The sequence below is a fragment of the Engraulis encrasicolus genome, unplaced genomic scaffold, assembly GCF_034702125.1.
Source record: "Engraulis encrasicolus isolate BLACKSEA-1 unplaced genomic scaffold, IST_EnEncr_1.0 scaffold_43_np1212, whole genome shotgun sequence".
Taxonomy (NCBI): domain Eukaryota; kingdom Metazoa; phylum Chordata; class Actinopteri; order Clupeiformes; family Engraulidae; genus Engraulis; species Engraulis encrasicolus.
In genome coordinates, this window is record NW_026945742.1 from 105,712 (window position 1) to 123,075 (window position 17,364).

The 17,364-nt window shown below is 40.8% G+C and overlaps 1 protein-coding gene across 1 annotated transcript; it reads left to right on the plus strand.

The window, feature by feature from the left end:
* Positions 1-15,496: 15,496 nt before the first annotated feature.
* si:ch73-170d6.2 (uncharacterized) lies at positions 15,497-17,155 on the plus strand. Its single transcript, XM_063193509.1, has one exon. It carries the CDS (start codon positions 15,497-15,499, stop codon positions 17,153-17,155), a length of 1,659 nt encoding a protein of 552 aa, XP_063049579.1.
* Positions 17,156-17,364: the final 209 nt, after the last annotated feature.

The window sequence follows — 17,364 nt, forward strand, 5'->3', positions numbered from 1 at the left end:
ATGATAATAGTTGCATTTGTATATCACTATATCAGACTGCAACCCTTTGGGTATATCTGATTATGTTGATTAAATGTTGAGTTCCCACAAGGATGTCACAAGTCCTGGGATTTGTAATGGCTACGTTTACTTGAGACATGATGCAGCAGAAGGGTGTAGTAGGCATATCTCATGCAAGTTGCAGCATAGCCTACCGTGTACGTCACATGTTAGGACGATAACTAAAGTAGACTAGAACAAGTCATTAAAATGAATACATGTTAATTGCATGTGTCACGATGAACAATATCCACTGTTGCCAACTCCCTGGAGAAAAAACAAAGGACTTCTCATTCTCACGGAGGTGGGTCCTCACCCAGTAAAGTTTGTATTTATTATGTGCAATTTCCTGCATTTCAACAAAATTGCGTCCCGTTTCATATGCGTATAGAACCGTAGTTTTGTTTCTAAATAGGCCCACGGGACGTATTTCCAGATTTCCCCTTATTTCAAGGGACGTGTGGCAGCTACCGGGGTGACTCGCCAGCTATAGGACTGACAAAGCAAGCTTCTGCTAATCTGAACGCAATTGAACTTATTCCAACATTGCATTACGTAGAATTCTCATATAGGAATAACTTTGACTGGACACGCTTAAATATTCGACATGCAATGTACGCAAATGTAATTATCGTCTGCTGAGACAACATTGATCTGCATGCTTACCTTTTTCGCATTCTGGATTTTTTTTTATGTGAACCGGCGGCAGCGCGCTAAACGAGTAGACGTTTCCGGAAAGGCTCGGAAAGTGTAGAAGTTTCCGGAAAGGCTCGGGAAAACCCGCACATAGCCTACAGTGTGTATAGGAAATGTGTCGGCGTTGGCATAACACGAGATAAGGAGAAAATGCGTTGTAGCAACACGCCTTAGTGGAACATCGATATGCGTGTTATACGTACGCCAATTCAAGAGAACAGTCTGCTGTTGGTGTTTGTATCAGCACGCCAAAAGTTACCTCACTAACGTTAATGATGTGCTTTGCTGAGTAACCTAGCCAAATATATCCAGATAATCGTGAATAATGCAAAATAAAGTATGCCAACATGTATTGCCATTCTAGGAGCGATAGGCCTAAGGAGAATGCCGCACAGGCGCGGAGAAAGGGTTCCTTTGACACAGAGAATGCTGTGTGTGTCTGCGCGCATGCAGTGTTTGGGTTTGCAGGTTTCAGGCAAATAATGGTGATCGATACGCCCTAGGTCCATAACACTAACAGTAAAACAGGGACAATGACAAAAGGGATGAATTGCTTGAGGAAATCAAAAGGGACAGAGCGAAGTTATGACAACAAATTGACGTGCACCATTATGCAAGGCTACATGTAGTTATGATGGGTTAACCAATCAGTTACCGTTGCATTAATAATATTTATGATAAAGATGACTTCAACGCAGGATATCAGAAATAAACAAGACAGCGCAGATGGCTTTTAATTTTTAATATGGCCACATTACGCGTCAATACGCCAATGCGTATTAGGCTATTTTTCATGAAACCTCAAATCGGAAGTAGCCTTATCTTGTACCCAGCACTTTTCAAACCTTATCAGGTTTATGATAATTGTCCGGGCCAGCACTTTTGAAATCAAACGGACGCCCTTGCCTGCATGACATGTCATTTGCATGATAAGAGCATGGACGATCATGGACATACGATGGTACACACATAGCCACACACGCACACAACACGGTTCAGTTCAACGTTTATTGACCAGCAAGCGAGCAGCGCAGTACCAGCTGATTTGCTCTGGAATCTCGAAATGAAAACTGACTTCTCTTGGGAAAAGTGTTGCAAGAACATTGAACTCATTTAGTAGGCCTATCATTGTGCCAACCGTGTGTCGCAATATTGTGCTGGGGATAGGCCCTATGTGTTGGGGAGGACAATAACCTTTGGCCTATGACAAATACATTATCGGGGAGCATTGAGGATAAATCTTACCCGTTTCCTTATTAATGGAAAATTAATTCCATGCTTTAGAAAGTATTCAAGAACCTAAACAATATGTAATTGCTCCACAGTTCAAGGGTTAGGCTATTTATTCAGTGAGGTTGTGGATATTGACACCTTTCCTCCGCGATCGAGGATAGCCCCCACCTTTGCGCTTCTCATCTGGCTGTCACGATATGGAACGGGAAGAGAGCGCGCAGTTCAAGACAAGCGGCATGACTGCAATTGTCAATACAGTAGCCTAAACAACTGTTAAATGTTCAGCGGTGTCTGTAGTCAAATTATCACAGCGGTGGTAGATGATTTTATGAAGACCTGGAGGACAAAAACCAACAGACACAATTGCTGAGTGTGTATGCAGTATTTGTAACGAATGATTCTCCTGCCAGGATAGCGTTGGACTACAGAATAACCCATGTACATGTTGAATGTTGAGAGGAGGCATTTTGAAAAGTCGAAGACCTATTCACGAGGATATCATAGCTACCTTTCCTTGTCAATGTCCCATGCACTACAAAATATTCAAGAACCTCATCTGCGATAGGCCAAACACAATTTATCCAACAAGCTTTTAGATAATATTGCCACCTTTCCCCTCTCCTGTGGTGGCCAGTTGCCTTCTCAGAAGAAGCAATCTGAATCGGAAAGAGAGCGCACTGTTCAAGACCCGCGGCAAGACTGCAATTGTCAGCTGGTCCGTGGTGTCAACCTTCAGCCAAAACGGTGACAGGCCCTTTTTTTTATAAGATAGACCTACCTTATTCGCAGCAGCCAAAATCAGTCAGAAAATAAGTTCTTAACGAGTATGTGCAGGGTAGCGAATGCTCTTTTATCAGGGTAAAGTTTGCAATTGGAGAGGGGTGATTGAAGGGCTAAATTAAGTCTGAAATCAAAATGATAAAAAAACGGTCGATTTATTTACAATACCCTACATGACAGAAAGAAAACGTGCAGGGGGTCAACTGAAAATAGCCATAAACTGAGGACTATAGGCAACGTCAAAGTAAAATACAAACACGAAAAGCTTTTTTTTTTAATGCGGTACACTTCAAGCTTCACAAAACCCATTGGTTAGGCCTACAGCAGGTTTTACGCACACATTTCGAAGCGGTTAATCACAGATGCTGCTCTCTTCCTTGCTCTCCCAAACCCCAACGTACACTGGGTTTAATACACCCTGCAATACTGGCAAACTATTATTCAATTACCATTTCATTTGTTCATGCAAAGACCTTTACGCGGCGGAGAGAGAACGCTCTCTCTCTCTCTCTCTCTCTCTCTCTACTGTAGCCATGGACTTAACACAGCGTCACCTTCTTAAAATAATCGCCTAAGTCATTTTTTGGTCAAGTTCACGTTTTCGCCTAACTCATGTCCTCCCCCATTCTGAGGGAGTTTGTGTGTTCCCTGACAAACCTGGAAAAAAATGACTTAGGCGATTATTTTAAGAAGGTGACGACAGGTGTATGGGTTCTGTAATGTTTTCAACACTGTTAGGACCTATATTGTTTTCTGGCTCATGCGCGAACTATTTGTTGTCATTCAGAATCAGAAACATCAAAGTGTCAGCAGACAGCATTCTCTTGTTGCTGGTGCTTCGCATCTAAAAGTTAGCGGAAAGTCAGAAAACTCGCTGCATGACAATGTGCTCAATGGTCAATATTTAGGGCCCGAGCACCGGAGGGTGCGAGGCCCTATTGTTCTCCCTCGGATTATTATTATTATTATTTCGCTTCTTTTTGCTCCTTGTTCGGGTCCGCCATTTTGTCTGAGATGCACTTGGTCGCATGCCGCTTTGCACGGTGATCCGAAATGTGCGCCGCTACTCAGAACCAGAATTATAGGTTCTCACCCCCAACCCTCTAGCGCCACCAGCAGGCCAAAATTTCAGGGACATTTCTGCTTGTAACTTTTGAACCGCTGGGCCTGGAATCCTTGGGCCGAGACGAATCCAACGCACCCTATGACGTCATTTTCCGCCAGGATAGTTTTCCCGCCATTTTGAATTTTGTGAAAATCAATAAAAACGCTACTTCTCCCTCATTTTATGATCAACCGTTCTGAAAGTCGGTATATAGTATCTCTGGACTGAGCCTCACAAAACTTATCGAGTGGATTCTGCGATAATGTTTTCGTTTGGCCGTGACAGCCAATCAAAAACGGCCTAAAAGTCGCCTAAAACTCACCAAACAGGAAGTGAAGTCATATCTTGGGAACCCATCGTCACAATGTTCTGTAAATTGTCACAGACATTTCCGTCAATACCATGACTGACCACAAAAAAAATCAGGTCGCTAGCTCAAACTCTCTAGCGCCACCAGCAGGTCAAAGTTTTAGCTACATTTCTAGCTGTAACTTTTGAACCGCACGCTCAATTTTAAATCCAGGGGTAGCGTTGAAATCCTTGGGCCAAGACGAATCCAACGAACCCTATGACATCATATCCGCCATTATAAAATGTCCGCCATTTTTGATTAAGTTGCCATACAGGAAGTGACGTCATATCTTGGGAACCCATGTGTAAATCTGTAACAGACATCCTTGACCATCCCATGACCCCCCACAAGAAATATCAGGTCGCTAGCTCAAACACTCTAGCGCCACCAGCAGTTCAAAGTTCAAAGTCACCACCCAACAGCAGGCCAAAGTTTTAGCTACATTTCTGCCAGTAACTTTTGAACTGCATGCTCAATTTTAATGCTGGTGGTAGCGTTGAAATCCTTGGGCCAAGACGAATCCAACGAACCCCATGACATCATACCCGCATTTTCAGAATGTCCGCCATTTTGGATTTGGTGAAAATCGATAACGTGGTCCTAATCCTTCAAATTCGGTCTGATTTTCTCAAAACTTGATACATATGATTTCAGGAGCACTCTGAAGAGATTTGTGAAAGGGTTTTATTACATCTTTTACGGTTTGGCCGTGACAGCCAATCAAAATCCTTCTAACACCCCCAAACAGGAAGTGAAGTCATATCTCAGCAACCAATATGACCCATGACTTCCCACAAAAACTTTCAGGTCCCCATATCTGCTTGTAAAAATTACATGGCATGGTTGTTCAGTAAGGCGCATTTACAAATCCAAAAATGTCAGACTCAACAGAACCCCCCGCAGAAACCTGTCCGAAGCTGGCATATATGTGACTGCAGTGGCCCACCAGGTGCAGTGCCACCATTTTTAGGCGAATTAATTGCTATAAATGTGGAAATTAAAACATCTTCCATGCGCCTATATGATTGAAATGGCAATGCAAAGGGATACCAAGAGGGGAAGTGGACAAGACAGCAGTGCTACGTCAATGACGCCTTCACCTTCCTCATACTTGTCAGAAAATGTTTACGCTTCATCCATTTTTCACAGGTAGGGGTGTATTAGGGCAGGGCGATGTGCCATGCCCCCCGGGCCGCAGGTGCGAGGGCCCGCCAAGGCTGCTCGCAGCTTTAATCTAGATTATTCTAGATTAGTCTAATAGCATAAACGCGGGCTCTGTCTGATTCAAAGCGAGCACAAGGGTCAATAGTCCACTTCAAGACGCATTAAACCGCACTGCTCTGATTCTAAGAGCAGGCTGTGCTTGGTCCCGCCTCTCTGCCCGCAGCTGGGGCTACTCAAATACTGTTCCAGAAATGTAAGGAGTAGAAAGTAGCATAGGCCTACAGATATTTGTCAAAACATGTAACGGAGTAAAGTAACGGCGTAAAAGTTAAAAAAAGCTTCTCAAATATTGTCTAGATAATTGTCAAAAAACGTAAGGGCGTAAATGTAAATTGTCAAAAAATGTAACGACGTAAAGGTAAAAAAAACCAACAACATACCAGTTAAAATTAGTAAGTACATTTTATTTATAGATTTACATGTTTAAATCAACAAAACGGCGTAAAAGTGAAAAAAAAAGCTTCTCAAATATTGTCTAGATAATTGTCAAAAAATGTAAGGGCGTAAACGTAAATTGTCAAAAAAGGTAACGACGTAAACGTAAAAAAACCCAAAAAAACATACCAGTTAAAATGAGTAAGTACATTTTATTTATAGATTTACATGTTTAAATCAACAAAAAACAAAACTTAACAGCTGATTTACATATTTAAATAAACAAAACCCGTTAAAATGAGCATTAAAAAAGCTGATTTACATTTCTAATATAGGCAGGCTGAAGAAAACCCGTTAAAATGAGCATTTAAAAAGCTGATTTACATTTCTAATATAGGCAGGCTGAAGGGACGTTTAGTTCAAACCTAAGGATCTTTAGTTCAATTTTAAGGACGTTTCGTAGGCTTTTGCGTTAGACGGAACGTCCTCGACGAAAGATCCCCTGCCTTATACGAATGGTCCAACGTTTTGTTCGAATGGTCCCCTCTCAAGAATCCATTCGACGACAAGACCTGTACCCTTGACATCATATACAGCTACAACATACCTTTTGATGCTTGATCATTAAAATCCTTTACTGAGCTTATTCTTTCAACACTGCCTTCTCTGAATACTGGAAATGGTCAAGCTTCCACTGTGTCCATTGACAATGGGCAGAAGCTATGTAGTTTTTGAGTACCTGGAATTGGGACCGACGAGGGTGCAGGGCCCACCAGGAAAATGCCCGTTATGCCAAATGGTCAGTCCAGTCCTAATACTACTTCATTACAACTAATTTCAACCTTTATGTCCCATTATCTCTGAAATGAACAAAGAACCAAACACCCCATTTTCAGGTGTTGTTTATGACCTTACAGGCTATGCTTAGACAAGAAACCGGCCATTTAAAAATATACGTTTTTTTTATACGAGTGATTCTACGATTCGGCTTCGCTTTTAAGTCCATGGATTTTATTTGCCAATTCCACTTTTAACTGCATCCAATGATGTTTTGGACATTAGCACACATTTATCTTTCATATAATACAGAAAATGTAGACATGGCATTATTTCCCTCAGCAAGAACGAATATTTATTACTGGTTTTGGGCGTTTTCATGCCGTCCTGTTTTCCAAATGCCAGATTCAGTCTTCATATTAGCATGTAAAGAAACTTGTTTTGCCCAAGATGATTGCAAATGTTGATTTACAGTAATCATCACAATATGACAAAACTGTCAGAAAGACCACTGTCCTTTCCATTATAGATGAAATTTGCCATTTTGTGTGTGTCCACGAAAACTGTGTTAACCGTGTCACGGTCTGAAACCCCCTCCATAAATCAGTAATGGTTTGGTTTTAGGCCATACGAATAACATCACGTGATGTCATAACCTCTTTGGCAGGATATGGGAAGACTTTTTTAATCCATTCTTTTTCTATTCTTCATGTTATCATAGCGGGAAAATTGCCTGTCAACAGTGTTATCAACATATTCATAAGAATCTGAATTAGAAATCACATGTAGAAAAACACAGATAAAGCATACAAATACATGAATTGATTAAGGTGTTGTGGTGGAACTTCTGAGGTCCTCACTTAGCACAACACCATAAAAATGGCTGAAATGTCAAGCCTTTTTACCGTCAATGGTGTTACAATTAGCTATGACAGACAGTTGAGGAGGAGTATGTTTTTGACAATTTATCTCCATATTGACAGACAAACAAACAAAAATAATTTGTGTTCTAGGGAGATGGGTTCGTCTGCTCTTTCTTTTCTCCTAAATAAGTGCCGACTTGTTCCCCTGCACTGTTGACCGTAACACAGTTGAGTAACACGGTTGACTGTTTTGAAAGTGTTTTTGAGCTATTGATCCCTTATGTGTTGGAAAAATCCTATGAACAGACACTAGGGATTATATCTGGAGAAGGAAGTGACTAAATTCAAATCAGACGTTACAGGGATTTATAATGAGAAATGTGTCAGTCTGTATCACAGTGAATCATAAAATCCTACTTATGAAGCTCAACAATCACATTTTCTATATCAGTTGCACAGATTAATGACAACATTATTGCTAAGGGACATGAGCACTTTCAAACGTATGTTGTTTCAACTCTAGTATTTTTATATATGTTTGAAATGACATAGTATTTGTCCATAACACTGTTGACAAAATAATCAAGCAAATGTTCGCTTTCATTAGAGTATTTATAACATTATTTAAGATTAATCTTGGCAATTTGTTTGTTTGGAAACTTAAATATATACACTATGTAAACATCTAGGTCATTTAGTTGAAAAAACTTATAATTGACATTTTGCTTTTGCCAAAAGCGTCGGCGAATCGTAGAATCACTCCTATTCAAATTGTAATATTTCAATGTATCAGAATTCATATTCTGAAGGTTGTTGTATTCCATGCTCTTTGTGTTAAAGTACAGACAGGAAGACCCAATTGCAGTTCAGAGATTTTATTTTCTTCACACAGGAATCCAACGAAAGAATTGCAGTCCAAAAACAGTCAACAAAAAAGGGATAAACGCTCAGAAGATTCAATGGGCAGTAAAAAGGCAAAAATGAAAAACCCCAGTATCGGTTGTCAAAGTCTTCAAGAAAAACTCAAAAGTTGCATAAGCACTTGTCCATGTAAAATCTTCAAAAAAACTCAGGTCACAAAAATCTCCAGACAAAAAACTCAAAAGGATGCAAGAGAAAAAGTCCAGGCAGTTCCAAAAGTCACAACAAAAGATCTTCACCAAAAACTAAAAAAATAGTGTAACCCGGTTGGGATTTGTAATTAAGTATTTAAAAATATCTGTGAATGCATTTCATAAGGTTATAAATGGCTTAAAGGGTATTTTAGTTAATGGCAATAAATACTGATAAGTAGAAGAAAGTTAAAATTCATTGGCCAGCAATGACGTCATTATGGCTATGTTTCTGTAAGAAACATAGATATGGGTAATAGGCATGTTTATTCAATATGTCATGTTATTTTTCTTATATTTCCTATGTATGGACACTTGTTAAAATGCTTAAGTTTTGCATAGAAGTATGTGAAACGATGTCTGTATTTGTTTTCAGTTTATTTCTTTTCTGTATAATCTGTGATTAGCCAATCACGAGACAGGTCAAGGGGGAGGAAGTGATACGTGAGATGTACGTGGGTCAGAAGGAAAAATGCATTTTGTGAAGAAGCCACGCATTAAGTTTGTCCGAGTTTGAGTTATTAATCATATTCACGGAAGTTGAATTTGATGTACTATTGTCATGTAAGTGAAGCTTTCGGTATGAAGACTTTGTGTAACTTGTGTGAGATAGTTATCTGCCGGTTAGATGGACAATTTAACTTGAGGCAGAAGGAAGACTGCATCGCCGTTTATTTCACGGGCTTCGTGCATCCAGTGGCTGCGTGATGGACTTTGCTAATTAGTTAGCGGCTTGCCAACTGTAGCTGAGAAGTCCACACGAGCAGAGGGAAGACCACGAGAGCCGTGTCTACATCGAAGCCCTGAAGCAGTGTCAAAGGGGCGACTAAATGCAACTGACTGGACTTTGCTGAATCTGCATAACACCTCCCAACGTGCGTCATAGACGAGTGAGTAAGGTATTTTATTTTCAATGCCCTCGTGGTAGTGATGGCGAAATGAGGCTTCCTGAACCAATGAGGCTTTCAGGCAAAAAGGTTCGAGCAGCCAATTAAAATAACCGGAAAGAAATATAATTAATAGAGTCACATTATATGAATTAAATGTCATTCAAGGGATACCAGCAAATATCAGTTATCCACTAGGCCTACTTATATTTGAACTCACAATTATAAAGGTAGCACTCTGTGGCCTTCACCACTATGCCAGGCTGGAAGATGAGTTCATGGTTTACTTGGTCAAGTTTAACAGAAGGCTACCCAGTGAAATCAAGAACTAGTTGAATTATCATCACATCGCTGCTACAGGGATTTGATCTGATGATCCTGAGAATCCAGGTCTGACAGTTTAACCACTGCGCTAGCCGCTTCACCCGGGACGACACAGCGGAGTTTCCTTCTTGTAGTCAACATGACTCACCTTGTAAAGACTATTAAAACCCGCACAAAACCTACAATAAATAAAATAGGTCTGCTCTCTTATTTAGCTGTAGTTTAGTACTAATAATTGCTGACAGAACTGCTGTCTCGTTTATGGTTGCTTAGCGGTAGAACTAAAACAATTTTCCACCTCGTCTTCTGAAGCGTCTCACTTTGAAAAACTACTTCAAAAGGGAATTGGAGGTGCATAGATCATATTTGGACATTTGGGTCAATCTACGGCATGAGCTGAATTTATTGTAGAGTGGAACCAAATCAAAGTCACTACATATCCAGTCTCAACACACACAACAAATCTTGAAAACTTGAGAAGTGCTCCGAGGCGCAGAAAGCTCGTTTGGGTAGCGGTGCGCAATGAAACATCCACGCGCCTCGCAAAATGTGAAGCCTCGTTTGGCATTGTCACGTGGTTTTTACGTTGCCGACACAAGCCTCGAAGCAAGGCTTCATATGTTACACCCACTTTTGCCCGAAGCAGGCTTCGAAGCCTCGCTTCAAGTTCCCCATCACTACCTCGTGGTGAAGAAGCCACTTGTTTGTTTATACGGCAAGAACTGGGGTGGGGACCTGTTGCTTCTTTGAGACTTTGGGTTGAACTTAATTGAACATTATTTGTACTGCCGGCTATAGGGTAATCTTTTTATATTGGGCCCATTAGAAGAATATTTGGTCTGTGCATTTTTTTGTTTGAAACCCTGAGGTGGGTAATTGTGTTGATATTGACATTTGCATTATTCTTAAACTTTTCAAAGTGACTTTATTGCATTCTATATTCAGTAAATAATTCGTGTTTTCATTTAAACTCTGGTGAATGTGTCATTCAGTTGCTACGTGTACATGATGTTTTTGAATCGGATCTAATAGATCGGATTTAAGTAGATTGGATTAAGAGTTATTTTGCGACGTGTATACATGGCAATTTCACTTAAATGCGATTAAACGTCTGGGGAAAATAAAGCATTGCGATTGGACTGAGGACGCACGTGCTGAGTGAGCCAAATAAGGCGTGGGGGCGTGGTCGCCAAACCTCCGGGGAACTACTGGGACACAAGCTTATCTTCAGCCCGAAAATGAATTCCCTCAGTGGACTCAAGGCTGGTAAAATCCCCTTTGGGTCTGGTTCTTTCAAATGCTAGTTAGCACCCTCCTAGCTTAGAAAAACGAACTGGTGAAAGGGTGATGTGGAGTAACTTTGTTGTGCTTAATTACTTCGTGGGGCACTTTTACATCAATATATGGAAGCCACAACATTTATAGTCGCTTAGGGACTTTAAATTAAGCAAAACTTTCATGTGAAAATCAACAGGAAGTGCCGCCATCTTTTTCTCACTGACAAAGAGCACGGGCTCTTGGCGCCATCGTGTGGTCAACGAGCATGCGTGGAACAACCGGATTTATTGTAATTCTGATTAAAAGGTTACATGACAGAGGAACGTGTTTAATCGGATTTAAAAGAGGAATAAACCACCCACTTTAATCGGACTTAAGTTTAAATCGGAATAAACTTAAATCCTGTTCGGTAAGTGTTTACATGATGTTTTTAAAGTGGAATTAAGTTTTAATGAGATTTAAAGTGAGTTAAATCGGATTTAAATGCCTCATGTAAACGTACCAAGTGTCATATCTGTCTGAGGTTTATTCCATAGGTGTTATTGCACATAAGGTAAACCTGCAGTATATTAACTGTAACACTTATATTACAGGGAGTAATATATTTTTCAAAGGTAAACACACAATTATCAGGTCACTTAACAAGTTACCTTTTCAGAGGGGAAACACACACATTATAATAACAGTATAAGGACTCAGGTTAGCTTCTCTCATAATAGTCATAAATATTAGAGAGGCTCTACAATAGCAAAAACAAGGAGCATGGCAAAAACTGAAAAATTCACTGGGATAGAGCACTTACGAATTGGCGCACACTTGGGAAAGGACAGAACAGTCTGACACATGGCAAAGGGTGAGCAGGGCATAAGTAGGGGGAAATGAACAAACAATGAAGGTGATGCTAATGAGGGGCAGGTAGCAAACAATCAAACAATCATGAGGGGAAACAAAAACAAAAGCACATGGTGGTGGTGTTGTGGTGTTCATGTGGTGTTCATGTATTTAGGCCAATGTGATGTTAATGTTTCAGTGTCTGATGGTGAGGGTCATATTACCGAACCAGTGACCAGAGACTTGTTGCACAGTAAGTTTGGCATTTGACAGTCACACAGAAATACATTTAAATGTGCACCAATAAAGGAAACACATATGTTTTTTCTTCTTTAAAGGGCAGCACATTTTTTTTCAATGGCATCCTTATTTATAGTGTAATAGAATAGTGTTCTGCCCATGGTAGTTTTTCGTCATTTGGAACACCCCGAAAATATTGGGTTTGAAACATCCGGCTATGTGGAGAACATTTGTTTGAACAACAGTTTTGGAGAGTTTCTTGAAAGCTGGTACTGATGACGTCATCAGTCCACGAGAGTGCTCTTTCAGTTCGCTGGCTTAGTTAAAACACCTTAACCTTAGGGGCTATTTTTGAGGTTTTTTTTTTTTAGGTTTTGCACAATGTCTACCTACATGGTTCCTGAGCCTGCATACTTTGACCTATCATGAAGTACTGGTACAATTTGAAAGAAGAGACTCTGTAGAATCCACAGGAAGTGACAGGAAGATGTTGTGATGTACTGCCAAGGACTTACAGGGGTTTGAACATCTTTTTTTCTGACAGGCGATTTTAGAAACTCTTTGAAATTACTACATTTCAGCAGTTTAGCTGATACATTTGGCCTTGGAAACACATTTGATACTTACTCACATGTCTACAGAAGCTTTTTTCAAAGGGGATCTTGTTACAGCTATATATGACCTTTCCCAAGACAATTATGTGTGGATATGCACATGCGTTATTGTAGATCTTTTGATTAGTCAAAATGCACCCCACAAATAAGGTCTCACTGTTCAAGAACAGTTTGAGCTAGAAGCCTCATGATGGTCTCAAATCAAAGCTTACCCTTTGAGGTGTTGTACAGTCATCTGACTTAGTTGGATATGCCTTTTGGGTAGTATTATAGAGATGTTACTGTACAGTACTGTACGGTACTGTACACTATGTACAGTAAAAACATGGGAAAAAGGGGCATTCTTGAGCAGATTTGAGATTCCTCTGTCCCTGGGTGTAAACACAGAAGAGCTATATTATATATATATGACTCATTTGAAAACATGGACTCTAGACTATCATTCAGCTAGACTATCATTCACCACTCCAGTGGTGCCCATGTAATCAGCAGGGTCTGGGGATCATGTGGAATACCATTGATCATATGAAATATATGGAAGTGTAGGCAACAACAGCACAATTCTTGAGAAAAAAAAAGTGATCATTTTTTTTCACAATAAAGTGATTTAGTTTGAGTGGAGTTGTACAACTTGTGGTTGAAATAGAGTAACAAGAATATACTTTCATAAACCTTGGATTGTAACAGACATTTTGAGACCATGATGATAAGGATATGTTCATGCTTGGATGTCCACTCATCCTAGGAAGGTAGGGAGACATCAGGCGGGGGTGCTTGGGGGGGGGGGGGGGGGGGGGGGGGGGGGGGGGGGGGGGGGGGGGGGGGGGGGGGGGGGGGGGGGGAGGGGGGGGGGGGGCGGGGGGGGGGGTGGGAGGGGGGGGGGGGGGGGGGGGTGGGGGGGGGGGGGGGGGGGGGGGGCAGCGGGGGGGGGGGGGGGGGGTGGGGGGGGGGGGGACAAATCAGAAAGGTGACATTGTGTAATAAATTGATAATAATGCACATTAAATATGGTCAAATCCCTGTATAGCAGTGCTAGGTGTGGTCCTGAGGGTGTAAGATTTCCAATGATATATAATGTTTCTGGGTTTATTACACCACCTGGATTATAAACCATTGCGGAATGAAGATCAAGTGGAAGTTCAAAGTCATTCGGGTCGCCACCGGGTTGCCTTACAGTCAAGGGGTTTTCTCACAATAATGATTTTCCTCACATACCCCTAAAACATTCACTACACCTTATTACTGCTGCTGTATCATACTTAATATATTAAAAATAATGTATCAAGTGCCGGCATTTACTTGCCTGTACACTCAATCACCCGACATCACCAAACCTGTTGCAATGTAAGTTTGCTATTTGACACTCACACCGACATACACATAAATATCCACCAATATGTGGGTAAAACACATTTTCTCTTTTTCTTTCTTTCTTTAAGTAGACAGTGACTGAATACTTCATATTGGCATTTCAATGTCTCAAGTTGAATCTTTGGCATTTGACACTTATACTAACTTACCCTTAATTATCTGCCTAAACAATGGAATTATCTTTTCTGATTAGCTGATGGGGTGGCCATTAATCCCTTAGGACCAGTCAGGCATCAAGCGTACGACTAAGTTAGATGCACATGGAACTTTCGTTTGGAATGCCAATGGTATCTAAGGAAACCATGCACATCGTCTATGGAAAATTAAGTAACATAACAATGTCAGCATACCAAACTAAGATTCTAGACGCGTCTAAGTTAGACGCCCACATAGCGATGCGTCTATCTTGTTCACAAGATTCTGGTGCAGCTGACATGGTTCCTGCAACTTTACAGACAGTAAGAGATTAAAAAATGCCCATACCGTAACAGCAGATACGCAGGATAACGACCTTCGAGGTTGACCGGTTACACAAAGTTAATGGCTTGGCGGAGGCAACTCAGGTGCTGTTTCCACTTAGCAGGATATTTTTTTAGCAGGGTATTTTTTTCTCCTGTTGAGGTGTAAACGCAACATGTGGATAAAAATAAATCCTCCATTGTAACAAATGCGTTTCAGCCCCCTGAACAGGATATTTTTTTCTCCTTATTTTTATACCTGGATTTTAAATATCTGCTACGTGGAAACGGAAGGCCAAAACCAATGCAACCAGGAGAAAAAAATATCCACACATAAAAATATCCAGCTACGTGGAAACAGCACCTCAGTCTCTGCGCTACGCACATTTCCAGAGTTCTGAGCCACCGCCTGGCCATTAACCTCATGTAACCGGTCACCTCGTCGGCCGTTATACCTCACATATCCACCACTATAGACACTTTCTGTCATTTAACTTATATACAGTAGATCTAATTGAACTTACTTCACTGTGGCTGGCTTCACATATGTTTGACTTAATTTATTGTTTATAAAATATTGTTCAAAATGTTACTTTTCAAAAGGGGTGCACTAATTACTGGTGTGCGCTGTACATTTATACCCAGTGCCGATTTACATAATTATTACTATGTTCACTACTACCACCATACATAGAAGTTTACAAAAGTGACTACGCATGTGACGTGTAATGAGCAAATACTACAACACAATGACATTGATGGAGCAATTGTATGTGTCTAATATGTGATTGTATTGGAAAAGGAAATTATCATTTTAAATAAATATCAGTGTCTATTGAGTGGTCAGGGGTTAGTGTGCTAAATTTACAGAATTACCATCACCCCTTGAACAAAATAGGTCATATGTTCATTAATTAATTAATGTATTTATTCATCTATGTCAACAGGTTCCAGATATGAAAGGAAACACACTGCTCTGGACAGAAACAGGTTCACTCCTCTGCCAGGTAGCCCACCAGTGTATCTGCTGAATATGAAATCAGCAGCAGGTCAATTCAACAGGAAGGAATTTGGAGAAGCATCATGTAGAAATCTTTCAAAAAAAACCATCATGCTTGTTGGTGCCACTGGATCTGGCAAAACAACCATCATCAATGGCATGATCAACTACATACTGGGAGTTGACTGGGAGGACAACTGGAGATTTAAACTGATTGATGAAGAGACCAATGAATGGCAAGCACACAGTCAGACCTCAGAGGTGACAGCCTATCAGATTCACCACACAGAGGAATTCAAAATTCCACATGCGATCACAATCATTGATACCCCCGGATTTGGGAACACCAGAGGAATCAAACAAGACAAAGAGATCACAGAGAGGATTAAACAGTTTTTTGCAAACAGGAATGGCATTGATGCAATTGATGCAGTGTGCTTTGTGGTGCCTGCTTCTTTAGCTCGTTTGACACTGAGGTACAGCTTTGAGGCAATCCTGTCCGTGTTTGGGAAGAACATCGCCAGCAACATCATCACTCTGGTCACCTTTGCTGATGGCAAAAGTCCTCCCGTACTGGAAGCCATCAAAGAGGCCAACTTTCCATGTGCCACACGGGGAGATGGGACACCTGTCCACTTCAAATTTAACAACTCTGTCCTTTTCGCCGACAACACGAGAGGCATTGGTGATGAGGGAGACTTTGATTTCATGTTCTGGAAAATGGGGATGGCCAGCATGAAGAAATTCTTCACTCAGCTAGGGAAGATGGAAACCCAGAGTCTGACCCTGACAAAGGAGGTTCTCCAAGAGCGCAGACAGCTGGAGGCAACTGTTGAGGGAATGCAGCCACTCATCAGAAAGGGTTTGTCAATCATGGAGGAAATAAGAGCCGCACAAGCTGTACTGGAAAACTACAAGAGCCAAATTGAAGCAAATAAGGACTTTGAATATGAAGTAGAGGTTGAGAAATCTTACAGGATTGACATTCCAAGAGGAACTTTTGTCACCAACTGCCATGTATGCAACTACACCTGTCACTACCCCTGCTATATACCGAACGATGGCGATTTACGGCAATGTCCTGCAATGAGAAATGGAAACTGCACAGTGTGTCCTGGAAGATGTGTATGGAGTGTTCATCACATCATGACCTACAGATGGGAGTTTAAACGTGTGAGAGAGAAGAGAACATATCGAGAGTTGAGGAGTAAATATGAGAAAGCAATCGGACAGAAGATGAACCAAGAGCAAATTATGACAAAGCTGGAAAAGGAATATCACCAAGCGCAGGCCAAGGTTTTAGAAATCTTGGAAACTGTAAGTAAATGCCTGACATGTCTGAAAGAGATTGTCCTTCGTCCAGATCCTTTGTCTACTCCAGACTACATTGACCTGATGATAGAGTCTGAGAAACAGGAGGCCAAGCCTGGATATGTGGAACGCATCCAAGAGTTACTGGAAGTCAGAGAAGGAGCTGTCATCTTGCAGAAAATGGCAGAGAAAGTCAGGCTCAGTGAGAAAGAGACATTAGCATTCCAAAGGATGAAATCAAACACCAAAGCAGCATTCAATGACTTTTTGAAATATTCTAAATGATGACCTAATGTGAATACTGTATGTGCATTATGTTCTGTACTCATTCCCAAGCCAATTATCAAATATCACCAGTGCAAATTTTAACATTTCACTAATAATTGTCTGGATGTGCTTTATTGCATCATACTACAGTAATGTGAATTATGGACATTTATTTATTTATTTTCTTCTATTACTTTTTCAGATTTACAACAAATATTTGCATTGTT

Excerpts from the sequence above, each read along its gene's own strand:
- si:ch73-170d6.2 (XM_063193509.1), top strand. The coding sequence starts at position 15,497 with ATGTCAACAGGTTCCAGATATGAAAGGAAACACACTGCTCTGGACAGA.